Source organism: Scyliorhinus torazame, chromosome 11 (genome assembly GCF_047496885.1).
Source record: "Scyliorhinus torazame isolate Kashiwa2021f chromosome 11, sScyTor2.1, whole genome shotgun sequence".
NCBI lineage: Eukaryota > Metazoa > Chordata > Chondrichthyes > Carcharhiniformes > Scyliorhinidae > Scyliorhinus > Scyliorhinus torazame.
In genome coordinates, this window is record NC_092717.1 from 180,229,807 (window position 1) to 180,243,912 (window position 14,106).

General features: G+C 45.2%; 1 protein-coding gene across 4 annotated transcripts in view; it reads right to left on the reverse strand.

Moving 5' to 3' along the window:
* cables1 (Cdk5 and Abl enzyme substrate 1) overlaps positions 1–14,106 on the reverse strand; it is a 225,190-nt gene that overhangs the window by 11,799 nt on the left and 199,285 nt on the right. For all 4 annotated transcript variants that reach the window (XM_072468108.1, XM_072468107.1, XM_072468106.1 and 1 more), the window contains one exon: positions 7,608–7,714. In XM_072468108.1, the coding sequence (XP_072324209.1) occupies positions 7,608–7,714 (107 nt within the window). The remainder of the gene's footprint in view (positions 1–7,607; positions 7,715–14,106) is intronic.

Consider the following 14,106-nt stretch of genomic DNA (forward strand, 5'->3'; position numbering starts at 1 on the left):
GTGTCCTCTTGAAGTATTTGTTTTTCTTTCAATGTCTTCCCATTTTTCTGCCCAAATCTCTTTTTATCAGGATTAACAAATTGATATCAGCCTTTATTTGTGGGGGTAAGAATCCCAGAACTCGTAACGTTCTACTCCAATGGGATACACAGACGCGGGGGGCTTGGCCCTCCCCAGTTTACTGTTTAATTACTGGGCTGCTAACGTCCCAAAAATTCTGTTGTGGATTAGCGGACCCAATTCTATTTGGGGACAAATGGAGGCTCGCTCATGCACCACTTCTCTTCTTGCCAGTCACTGCACCATTGCCCTTATCCCCAACTAAATTTTCCTCAAATCCATGGATGGTTTCCTCCCATAGGATTTGGAAACAGTTCCGACAGCACTTTCAGCTCCTTTCCCAATCTTCGCTAGCCGCTATTGTAACAAGCACCTTTTCCTGCCTTCTGATTTGGACCCAACATTTAAATCTTGGAAAGTGAAAGATCTGGAACTTTTTGGAAACCTATCCATAGAGGGGAATTTTGCCAGTTTTAGGGAGTTAGTTGATAAATTTCAGCTGGGCAACTCCAGCCTTTTTCGTTATTTTCAAGTTTGCGACTTCTCACGTCCAACTTTTCCTTCCTTTAGCGCAGGCTTCTTCATTGATGAAGAGGATTCTGTCCCTGGCCTGGCCGAGTGGGGGGCTTATTTCGGACCCATATGGACATATTCCCATGTCGATCCCTCTGCATTCTTTTCTCATTTGTGTTGATCATTATGTAAAAACTCCAATAAACATATTTTTACAAAAATGTAAATGCTGAAGTGCTGAAACTTTGCTCAGTCTACTTTTTCAGGCTCATGAGTTACCACCACAGTGGTGTTTTATGTGTTTCTCTGCCAATGCTGGGATGAAAGTATGTCAGGGCACTCAATTTGTCTTTGAATAGGCAGTGATGAGTCCCAACACAACATAGATTTTCCTAACTGTTTTATTTTGATACACTTTCATATTACACGTTCAAGTGACTGTGTGCACTAGGAATCAAATGGCCTCCTGCTGAGCAAGAATAGTGATGGGAGTCATTCCCCTTAGTGACAGGAAAATAACAGCAAAATTAAAGATGACTGATAAAATAGCTGAATGTTTAAGTCAGTCACTGAGACATTATCCCCCACCCCGGCCACTGCCACTTCAGAGAAATTCCAGCTCTGGATAAATCATGCAAATGAGGTTTTTACCAAGAGTATGGTGCCCAATCAGGAGAATCCCCAAGGGAAATTCCTGGAGTGTTTGTACAATATCAGCAATGAAAAGGTAACATGGGGAGTGTGTGAAAATAGGAATACCATAAATAATATCACCCAGGCATTAAGGAGGGCCAAAGGGCCTGTTCCTGTGCTGTACTGTTCTTTTTTCTGATGCTTACGAATTATCAGAGGCATAAAGTAATTTTTGAAAGGTTGCAGTACTTTGGACAGATGCAACTAGCTATTTGCAACCATTAATTTGTGCATTTTGGCAATAGCTGATGTTTGAGGTACAGAACCGAGTGAAAATTTAAGGCCTAAACTCAGTCAATGTTGACAACTGTGGGAAAAGACACAGGAGTATGAGAAACAAGCCAGAGGGCGGGGTGGGTGCAATTTGGACTTCCAACAAAATCAGTATGAACAATTCAGCTATTTCACAGAGTTAAAATTACCACAAGTCTGGCCACTGGGACTGGGCACTTTGGACCTCTTTAAGTCCCATTACCTATACTTAAACATAAAATCCCAATGCGAGCACAGACTGGCACAGGACAAATGTGCCAAACGGATCCTGTTGGCATGCTCCAGTGCCAGCAATTTGGGGTCTTGGATTCATGACCATCTGGTCAGGAAAGCAGCATCGCAATCAGTAAGAATCAATCACACAGCATCAGTAATTTATTTTATTGCCAGTTGGTGCAGTCTGCATTTCAAATCAGCAGACTCAAGTTTGCCATGAAAGCTTTTTAATCTCCTCTTGCATTGCAGTGGCCAACATATTTACATGAAGTTAATTTATGGGCAATGTTAACAAGGGAACCTTAGCATGCAAGGAGAGGTTGGAATGCGACAGAACACATGGGAGTGAAATCCATCTAAAATAGTCTGTCGCGCGTGCAACAGGCAAGAAAACTGGCTGTGATTAAAAAAGAAATTGGCTGGTGTACTGTCAGCCATTTTGTACTGTCGGCCATTTTGTACTGCCTCCCTCGTTTAATTTCTCCTCATTAACACCTATGATGAGTAGGGAGCAGGACCTTTGAAATGCAGCATATTGAGGAAACTAGTTCTGTACAATAACCGCACAAGTCTCCCCACACAAAACTCAATAAAGCAAAGGGATATTTTTAAGAACTGCTAATATCTTTTTTTCTAAGATGGGCTAAGGAAATATTTGCTATCTCTGATGGGAGGTATGCCAGGGTCTCGAGCCATCTCAGGCGAGGGGCAGCGTGATCAAAATCTCCCTCTCTGCCATCACAACAATGTGCAAAAATTGACAATTTTAACAAGAATGATGTTGTCATCATTATACTTTAGACACTGGGGAGTGGAGTGGAATTCCCCCCTGTGCTGGTTAAGTCACTTGAAAGGCCTCTGCAGGATTCTCACTGTTTTGCCAATGGCATGAACGAGGACATCAAGTGTAAACAAACGTTCGTAAATCTATTGTCATTGTCAGATACACTTTGCTCTGGGAAGATAAAAGTAGTTCAACGGACAATTGAAAGGAAAACAATGGTGAACTGCACAGGGGGTGGGCCGTGCACTAGGGTTTCACATCATCGATGCTGCCATATTTCCACATGTATTTTGTTTAAAATAAAGGAATACAAAACAGGCACACAGAAACAAAACAATTCCCACCCACTGCCTTAATGGAGCAAAGCACTGATAGATAACTCGTCTAACATAGAGTCATGAATTCCCAAATCTTCTTTTGGCAGATATTTGACGTTCAAAATTGCTTCTTATCAGCATCTGTTGATCAACGGGGTTAAAAAAAGCTGACGTTGCATGCTCCCATCTGTGATTTTCAGTCTACTATATCCAAGCTGACCAAATGTGTGGAACAACAGCAACCTGACTGAGAACACCAGACTTCGAGCCTACTAGCTGCAGCAACCTAACAGAAAACGGTGTTCACAAAGTCGGCAGCAAAGCAGCACAAATTAGCTAGCGACTTGCGGTGATCTGCAATTCACAGCATCGCTCTAAAATTTGCAGGCGAACCTGTGCATTATTATCGACAAACATCTGGGACGGGATTCTCTCAGCCGGAGAATCCACGTTGGCGGCGAATTCGGGGGCAGCGTCGCTTTTGCGATGCTCCGCCCCCTCCAAGACGGCATACTCTTGGAGTACGCAGCATGCCGTCGGGACGGCCTCAGGACCCTGATGCTCCGCCCCTGATGGGCCGAGTTCCCGATGCTGTTGGTCACTCATGGTATTTATTTTCGGGAACTCAGCGTGGTGGCTGTGGACTAAGTCCAGCGGCGCCACAGTTGGGGGGAGCCGATCCGTGGGCAGAGGGGGATTTGGCGGGGGCTGGGGGCAATTGTGGTGGGTGGTCCGGGGGTGGCAAACCTGGCCAAAGAGGGTCACTAATTGGCAGGCCTGGTCCGCGCGTGACCGGCGCCATGTTGCACGGACGCATCTTGTGGGGCGGGGGGTCAGTTCCCACACCGGCGTAAGCACTTAGAATCGGAGAATCCAGCCCCGGTCTGAACTAAGAAAAACATGGGGTAAAATTCAACTTTGTCAGGGGTGCAAGCAGACGCTAATGGGCTGGGTTGCCCAGTATTCACTCTGTCCAATTTTCTTTACCAGCTTCAAGTTCAACTCATAATGAGTTGCGGCAGATCCATGACCTTTGTTGAGTTGAATTTCGCCTCACAGGGCTTCAAGAAAATTGACCCTGCCAATCAAATCAAATAGTTTGAGTTGAGGTTTATAGGAATGACACCACAAGGAGGGCTGGATAAGACTTGAAGTGACAGACTGTATATCTAGAGAGGACTTTCAATCTGAGATCAACCTCTGCGCTAATAAGGCATTAACTAGGGCCTATTTAGTAAACAAGACAAGTCATCTCACAACCATTATCCCCTTTGTAAGATAGCATGAGCACCTCTCCAGGCTCCTCAACAGACATGCCCACTTCTCAGCAGATGGGTGTGGCCCTAGGTGCCCACAATAAGGAAGACATCCTTGGCAAATATAATTCTTTGGTCTCCAAGTGAATGACTCCAAGGCGGAGAGTATGCTTCAGCCAGCACCTGGCACATGTTATGAAGCACTCGACATAACATGTCGACATAACATGGCTCGTCTCAAGGCTGTAGAAAAATTCTCATACCATGGTAATGTGCTCGCTGGTAACACCACTGTGATGAATATATCAGGGCATGGGTCTAGTCCTGCCTATAGCCGACACCACGATCGTGTAGCATGTATGGCATTAAGCTGAAGACTAAAGTCAAACTGTATCCAGCCACTGTCCTTACCGGCCTGCTGTATGGCATTGAAACCTGGGTCTACTATAGGCCCCACATTAAAGCTTTGAAAGATATCCGAGGTCCATCATGAGAATTCAATATCAGGACAAAATCATAATGAGACCCTTCAACGTTCTTGACTTAACAGCATGGAGATCTCCCTCCAAAAAATTCAAATTAGATGACAGGTCACATCTCCCACATGGATGGCAACAGAATCCCCGAGCAGATGTTCCATGGGGAATTGTATCAGGGCTGATATCATCAAGGTGGTCGGTACAAACAATACACGTCAGTGGAAACAATACAATACAAGAGCCGTACAAACATCTGTATTGAAGACCACCTCTCTTGGAAAACACTGCAGGCAACTGACCCATATTGAGGCAAGATTTGAAAGAGGGTTCAGCATTCTTTGAGGACCATTTACAATATCCAACATGTCTATAAGGCCAGATGTGGTGCATCTGCAGAAGTTCTCTCCAGCACCAACAATGACAACTGTCAGTGGACATCCATACCGATCTCACAGGGACCCTTCACTCATGAATAGACAAAAGACGATGAAGTTACTTACAGCTCGGACTTACTCAAATAATGAGAAGTCTATTACCACATGGGAAGGTGAAAGGTCTTAAAGCAGCAGTCATTGCAGACCAGATACAGTCATTCTGCAGTAACATGTTCATAATCTTCTCTGTCTGGCTTGGACCATGTACTAGAGTTCCTGAAGAAATAAAGTTGTAGAAATGGTGGCATAATAGCTATGTTTCTGAACTATTAATCCGGAGGATATAACTAATGGAGGCCCCACAAATGTCCCCATCCTCAATGAGGGGGGAGCCCAGCACATCAGTGCAAACGATAACACTTTATTTGTGACCATCTTCAAGTCAGAGTGCTGAGTGGATGATCTATCTCTGCCTCCTCTGGAGCTCCCCAGCATCACAGATGCCAATCTTCAGCTAATTCAGCTAATAATCACTCCAGGTGATATCAAGAAATGACTGAACGTACTGAATACTGCAAAGGCTATGGGTCCTGATAATATTCTGGCAATAGTACTGAAAACTTGTGCTTCAGAACTTGCTGCGCCCTAGCCAAGCTGTTCCAGTACAGCTACAACACTGCATGTGGAAAATTGCCTGAGTTATGTCCTGTACACAAAAAGCAGGACAAATCCAACTCGGTCAATTACTGCCCCATCAGTCTACTCTTGATCATCAGTAAAGTGATGAAAGGTGTCATCAACAACACTATCAAGTGGCACTCACTCAACAATAAAGGGATTCGGGGCTATGGTGTACGGGCCGGAGAGTGGAGCTGAGTCCACAAAGATCAGCCATGATCTCATTGAATGGCGGAGCAGGCTCGAGGGGCCAGATGGCCTACTCCTGTTCCTAGTTCTTATGTTCTTATCTTCTCACTGATGCTCAGTCTGGGTTCCGCTAGGGTCACTCAATTCCTGACCTCATTACAGCCTTGGTTCAAACATGGACAAGAGAGCTGAATGCCAGAGGTGAGATGAGAGTGACTGCCCTAGGCATCAAGGCAGCATTTGACCAAGTATAGCATCAAGGAGCCCAAGCTAAACTGGAGTCAATGGGAATCAGGGGGGGAACTTTCCACTGGTTGAAGTCATAACTAGCACAAAGGAAGATGGTTGTTATTGTTGGAAGTCAATCATCTCAGTTCCAGGACGTCACTGCAGGAATACCTCAGGGTATTCTAGGTCCTTGGTATTCTTGGTCCTAGGCCCAACTATTTTCAGCTGCTGCATCCATGATATTCCTTAAATCATAAAGTCAGAAGTGGGAATGTTCGCTGATGGTTGCCTAATTTTCAGGACTATTCGCAACTCCTCAGATACTGAAGCTGTCCATATCCAAATGCAGCAAGACCTGGACAATATCCAGGCTTGGGCTGACAAGTGGCAAGTAACATTCCCACCAAACAAGTGCCTGGCAATGGCCACCTGCTACAAGAGAGGATTGAACCATCACCCAATGACATTCAATGGCATTACCTGGGGGGATATCAACATCCTGGGGGGTTACCATTGATCAGAAACTGAACTGGACAAGCCATATAAATTGTGGCTACAAGAGCAGGTCAAACGTTGGGAGTTCTACGGCGAGTAACTTACCTCCTGACTTCCAAGGCCTGTCCAGCATCTACAACACACAAGCCAGGAGTGTGATGGAATACTCTCTATTCATCTGGATGAGTGCAGCTCCAACAACACTCAAGAAGCTTGACACCATTCACGACAAAGCAGCCCACATGATTGGCACCCCTTTCACAAACATTCACTCCTTCTGCCACAGATGAACACTGGCAGCTGTGTACACCATCCATAAACTGCACTGCAGTAACTCACCAAGACTCCTTCAGCAGCACCATGCAAACCCATGACAGCCACCATCTAGAGGGACAAGGGTACCTAGGAACACCGCTCCCTGGAGGTTCCCCTCCAAGTCATTCCATCCTGAATTGGAAATAAATCCTGCAATTTCTTCCCTAACAGCACTGTGGGCGGGACCTACACCTCAAGGACTGCAGCGATTCAAGAAGGCAGCTCACCACCACCTTCTCAAGGGCAACGAGGGATGGGCAACAAATGCTGGTCTAGCCAGTGACACCCACATCCCTTGAATGAATTAAAAACAATCTGGAGACACAAGTTGAAGTTCCACCACTGCTGCTGGTGAATTTGAATTTTGTTCATTAAATAAATCTGCAATTAAAAGCTGGGAATAGCAACGGTCACCATGTGACTACCGGATTGTTGCAAAAACTCTCCTGTTCATTAAATGTACTTCAGGGAAGGAAATCGGTTGAATTTATTCAGTCTGGTCTGTATGTGACTCCAGGCCGACAGCAATACAGTTGCCCTCTCCCTCTGATGTGTAGTTGTTCTAATGAATGCAAGATGTAAAGCTTCAATGATATGTCTCTCTTTCTCAAGCAACATTTGGGTTGTCAATAGTGGTTCTCCTCCACCTTCGCAAGGGCAATAAATATGAATTTGCTAGTGGTGTCTACGTTCCGTGAATGGTTAAAGGAACTTTGCAGGTACTCTTGTTTACTTACCTTCTTATTTTACTGAGGGTCAATTTGATATGGGGAAACTTTTCCCTGAAGGTTTCATTCATATTTTTTTTCAGATCAGAGGGTTTGACATATTCAATCACTGTGGTCTAAAGAAAAGAGAAACACTGGCTTAGTAAGGCACACGGGTGCAGTTACGACTTAAAGTAGTTACATTTCTGGTGACAATTCTTTCAATATGAACATTAACAGCCCAAAATACAATCAAGCAAAATACTGCGGATGCTGGAAATCTGAAATAAAAACAGAAAATGCAGGAAAACGCAGCAGGTCTGGCAACATCTGTGGTAAGTTTACGGGTCATCCACAGGCATGAGCAGAGTCGTTCGCAATAGTCCATTCCAATAATCATTCCCGAGTTTTCCACAGCCAATTTCCACACATGCTGTCTCACGTACACATATGCCTATACATGCTCTGAGATGCAGTGCATATACACACACACACACAGACAGGTGCACTCACACACATTTAATATAAAAGCAAAATATTGCAGGTATTGGAAATGGATAGAAAAACAGGAAGCGCTGGGAATACTCAGGTCTGGCAGCATCTGTTTACAGAGAAAGAGAGTTTAATGTACAGTCCACTATGGCTTTTCTTCAAAGAAGATGCTGTCAGAGCTATTGAGTTTTTCCAGCACTTTATTTTTTTCCCCGAATTACAATTCTGATGGACAATTGGACAGAGCGTATGAAGAACCCAGTTTTACCAGGCAGCAAGGTTAAAAGCGGCCCTGCTTTATTTGTTGAGTCATTTTCAATGTGGTCTTTGACCAACTCAAAGCATCAGGACTATCCATTCCTGTATGTTTCTGCTTCCTTATCCATTTGTGGGATTCACAACCTTTGCACAGCTTTCACTTTTTGGTCACTTCAAATTCCTCCACTGCCATTTCCCACTTGTGTCCAAGTCTGTGGTACTGCTTTCTCATACCTACCCATCTCAACACATTTACTGATTTTCACAGGATTGTTTCAGTTGTATCTCGGGGATCTTAGTTCTTCCGTTCACTATTAACGCCACTCTCTGGTAACAATATTGCTTTTCAGTTGTAGATTCATGGAATGGTTACAGCACGGAAGACCATCATTTAGCCAGTCGTGTCCACACCAGCTCTCTGGAAAAGCAACTCAGCGAGTCCAGCTCCCCCATCCTTCCTCCACAGCCCTACAGATTTCTCTTCATGATTTTTCAACTCCCTTCTGAACGCCACAATGGAAACTGCCTCCCCCACAGTTCACTCCAGATTCTAACCACTGCATAAAATATGTTTCCTCATTTTCCCTTTGGTTCTTTTATCATCCACCTTCAATTGGTGCCCTCTGGTTCTCAATCTTTCCATCGATGGAAATAGTTTCTTCTCAACAATTTTGCCCAGACCAGTCATGATTTTGAACACTTCCATCAAATCTCCAATAGCCCCAGCTTCTCAACTCAGCTCACGTAACAAAGCGCCCTCATGTCTGGAACCATTCTTGTAAATCATTTCTGCGTCCTCTCTAATGCCTTCCTGAAGTGCAATGGCCAGAATTGGCCACAATATTCCAGTCGAGGCTGAACTAGAATTTTATGAAGATTCACCGTAACTGGTTTACTTTTCTACTCTCTGGCCCTATTCAAGCTCAACATCCCACTCACCTTTGAATGCACATTCACAACCTGCACATCAACTCCACCAATTCAGCCTGGTTCTCACTTATATTATTAACCAAATTATCTGTCACGTGCACTTTTATGCTTCATCTCCTATTTCCATCTCTTTTGTCATCCAGGGAGCTTTAGTATCATTTGTCCTACCTTTTTCCTTCATTGGAATGTACCCAAACCATCTGTTTGTTAAATGCCGCCCATTGTTCTGTTAACGTTTTGTCAGCCCATCTTCCTCGGCCAGTTACATTCTCACCACACTGAAATTGGCTCTCCCCCCAGTTAATTAACTTTCCTCAGGATTACTCTTTGCCCTCTTTCGCAGCTAACCTACAGCTTATGAAACTATGATCACGGTCTCCCACATGTTCCCCTACCGACACTTGGTCCAACTGACCCGCCCAAGAATCAGATCCAGCAACCCTTTCCACCTTCGTTGGTCGGAAACATACCAAGCAAGAAAACTCTCCTAGTGGCGGCATGTGGCGCAGTGGTTAGCACTGGGACCACGGCGCTGAGGACCCAGGTTCAAATCCCGGCCCTGGGTCACTGTCCGTGTCTGCGTGGGTTTCACCCCACAACCCAAAGATGTGCAGGTTAGGTGGATTGGCCATGCTAAATTGCCCCTCAATTGGAAAAAAAATAATTGGGTACTCTAAATTTCTAAAAATAAAAAATTCTCCTCAACACACCTCACAAACCTTTCTTCTTCTCTGCCTTTACACTACTAGGTAGGGTTCTCTTTCGGAGGATTGATGGGCCAAATGGCCCTCCTCTGCACTGTAGGGTTTCTATGGGTTACCGCCACAGCCTTGCCCCATCTTCAAATCTTCAGCCACAAGTCACAGAACATACACTAGTTCAAAGTCAACTATTTAGTTACTAACTCCATGGTTTACGGAACTAATCTTATAAACCAACTTAAACTGCCTCCACCTTCCAAGGCCACCTCTTTTGCCTCATCTCCAGTCTCTCTCTCCAAATTTGTTTCTTCTCTGTAGAGTGTTTCACCTTGAGATATATTTGAGGAGTACTAAACTGAAGAGCTGTTGCTGTTTGACCGCTGAATAAAGCTAAAATGAAGGTTTTTCTTTTCTGTTAGCAAAAAACTATTCACTTTACAACATGAAATAAGAAGCTGCTTTAGAGCTACGCTGAAAAGTGCTCCGGTGATTACAACAGGGCAGTGAAGACCGTTCCTTGGACTGACCGAATACTGCTTTCCCAATCGATGCCACCAGTGTCCATGATAAAGATACATTGTAGAGCACATTACAATACAATACAGCCTGAGAACGATCTAGACGCCTGTGGGTTTTTGAGCGGTCTGCCTGAGCCATGTTTACAGGGAAACACCAATAAATCTGAAGAACTATAGCTTTGAAAGGATACGGCTAATGGACTGGGATAGACATAGGTCATAGAACATACAGGTTGCTCATGAGACATTTTATTTAATGTAGAGATGTTTCAACGATGTTTAAACCTCCTAAAATATTGAAATAAAACATCAGTAGGATGAATGTGAAATACTGCGTGCACCATTAAACTAATTTTAAGAGAAATATTTACTTTTCTTTTTAAAAAAGGTGACTTGTTCAATTTACTTCTCTGGGAAGTAATGCATGGGCTACAGTGACACAGGGTGAAAGGGAGTAGGGTGTAAGAGATGAGAGTCTAAGGATGGGGAGATTCTAATGGAATGTTGAAAATATATCGCCATTCCTCCACTGTCGCTGGGTCAAAATCCTGGAACTCCCTGCCCAACAGCACTGTGGGTGTACCTACGCCACATAGGCTGCAGCAGTTCAAGAAGGCAGCTCACCACCATCTTCTCAAGGGCAATTAGAGGTTGGCAATAAATGCTGGCCTAGCCAGCGATGCCCACACCCAATGAAAGAATGCCTAGCCAGCATTTATTGCTTACCATTAAAGTAAAGGGAACAAAGAATATAGGGAGAGAATGTGAGGATGGAACTATAACCACCACATGAGGAAGAGTTCAGAGCAACAATGAATGGGTAGGAGCTGAAGGGGAGTGTTAGTTGAATTTCATTACGGGATGAAGTAGTAATCTGCATTGGTGATCTGCGCTGTGGTACCAGGAGCAGAATGTTTCTGAAAAGTCACAAGAAGCATCTGTGAGATATGTCAATGAGTTTACTGCGCTGTCTGTTTCTTGACACAAGTGCGGAGTCTTAAAATAACTGCTAATTGGAGCTGGCAAGCTGAAACAAGAGATTTCACCTGTGGGAAGTTGCAAGATCATAAATAAGCATGGCCATCAAACTGATCCTTCCACAGATTCCAAGTTTGCAAAGCCCGTTTTATAAATGGTCCCCAGTTTTATTTTGCCTCCACTACCCTGTCTGCCACAATAGTGAAACATTTGTTATCCAAGTCACAAATGGCACCCTATGTGGCTGTGGTACACTATTAGGGTTGACCATACCATCATAGAATCCCTACAGTGAAGAAAGAAGCTATTCGGCCCATCGAGTCTGCACCAACACATTGAAAGACCATCCTACCTAGGCACACTCCCCCGCCTTATTCCCGTAACCCCACCTAACCTGCACATCTTTGGATATCCTCCACCAAATCCTCTTCCACCATCATCCAGCTGGGTGACACTGCTCTTGCCTGATTCCAATCTTATCAATGCAGTGTCACCTGCAATGGCACTTTCTCTAATTAGACATTGGGAAGACTGAAACTATCATCTGTGGTCTTTGCCACAAATTCTGTTGCCTAATGTCGAATGATATCACTTTCCCTGGCAACTGGTCTTGGGCAGAATCAGACTGCTTGCAAACTTGTTGCTGTAATTAACCCAGAGATAATCCTGGGACCACATACCCACACCATCAACACGGTCACCTGTTTCTAACTACACAACTCTATCCTTGCCTCACCTCAATCTGCCGGTGAAATCCTTCCCTTATTCTGTATTCCTTTCCAATTTTGACTATTCCGATTCTCTCCTGGTCGACCTATGGTCTTCCATCCTACATAAATTTGAGCACATGCAAAACTCTGTTGCCTGCACCCTAACTCAAGCCAAGTCCCAATTACCCATCAACTCCGTCCTCGCTGATCTTCACTGGTTCCCGGTCCAGCAATGGCTCAATTTAAACATTCTCTCCTTTTTCCCATCCATAGCCCAGCACCTCACCCTGTCTAATCTCCATCAGTCTGCAGTCCCCAAGATCTCTGCACCCTTCAATTCTGGTCTCTTGTGCGTTTCTGCTTTTAATCATTCCACTATTGTCAGTTCTGCCTTCAGCTGCCTACGCCCCAAATTCTGGAAGTCTCTCATTAAACTTTGCTGCCTTTCTATTTCTCTTCCCTTCTCTAAAATGCTTAAACCCTTCGCTTTAACTTAGCACTGGTCATCATCCTAATGTGTGGCTCATCAGCCAATTTTGTTGATCGCACATGTTAAGCACCATGGGACGCAATTTAAATAAAGGGGAACAAAGTCCCACAGCGAGCGCATTTAGCTGCGTGTTTCTCAGACGGCGCTCGCAGTGCCAAGGAACACAATGCTATCAAATGTCACTCGGGTTATATAGGGAACCTCAGCGGGGAACGGGCAGCTGAGGCTGCACATAGCCACATTTTGTGCACTGAGGAGCTCCGCTCCGCCTCCCCAAGCCCCAACTCACTATGAGAGCCCCTCCCCCACACCCGCGCAGGGTACCCACGGCCCGATCGCAGCTACTCATAAATGCCAGCGTGGCACCTTGGCAGAGCCAGGCTGGAACCCAGGTGGGACTGCCAGGGTGGCAGACTGGCACTGCCAGGGAGCCACCCTGCACAAAGGGTATATACCCGAGGGTCTCCTATCCCTGGGAAACCCCCCACGAGTGCTGTTCCATCTGGTCTCCGATTTGTGGAGACCAGTACTGAACGACACTCACCTGAAGTCTCCGAGGTGAAGGGGAAAGATCCCAACGCCTCGGGTAACTTCATATTAAAAGTGAGACAAGCTGCCTCACTGATATATAATTTACCAAAACGTGATCCCGCCCACAAGGGCAGAATTCATATCGCAATGTCTCGCGAGATTGCATTAGGTCTCGTCAGGCGTTGCGAGCAGGGTAGATCTCAGGAGTAGAGTCTGCCGGTTTCTATTGGTCACCTTGCGCTGCGGCATGCTGCTTTTCGGGTCGATCACACCAAAGTTGTTTTACTATGGTAAAGGAGCTACATAAATGTCAATCCAAATGCTCCACCTCCTATGCATGTTGAAGGAGAGATTCTGGAATATGCTGAGCACTTCCCATACCTCAGCAGCTACCTCCCTCAAAAGGCCATATTGACGAGGAGATCCAACACTGGATCAGCTGCACCAGCTCAGTCTTCCAGTGACTGGCGAAGATGACATCCAAAAGTCAACAAAAGGCAGTTGTCATCACACTCCTGTCCTTCAGTGAGATTTGCGCGTCAGGGATTTAAACAAACTAAAGAAATTCCAGCAGCAAAGCCTCTGCCACACCCTTTAGATTCAATGGGAGGACAGCCAAACAAACTGCTCGACTAGTATTCAGGCAAAGCTCCTGCAAAGTCGACGGAGATGAACTGAACAGAGTGTCTTGAAGGCTGAAAACGGTCTTCCCTGCCAGTGTCAAATGGCCAAGTTCCAGAGGTGGGGGAAAAAAATGCTTCAAAGACAGTCAAGCTCTCCTGGAAGCCCGACTGCACTGACCTTAATGACTGAGAGGAACTTGCTACCAATCATTCAGAATGATGGCAACTGCTGGCCCATCTCGCTGCACTGTGCTGAGAGTCCCAACGTCTAAATAATTGAGGCACGGTGGCAGCAGAG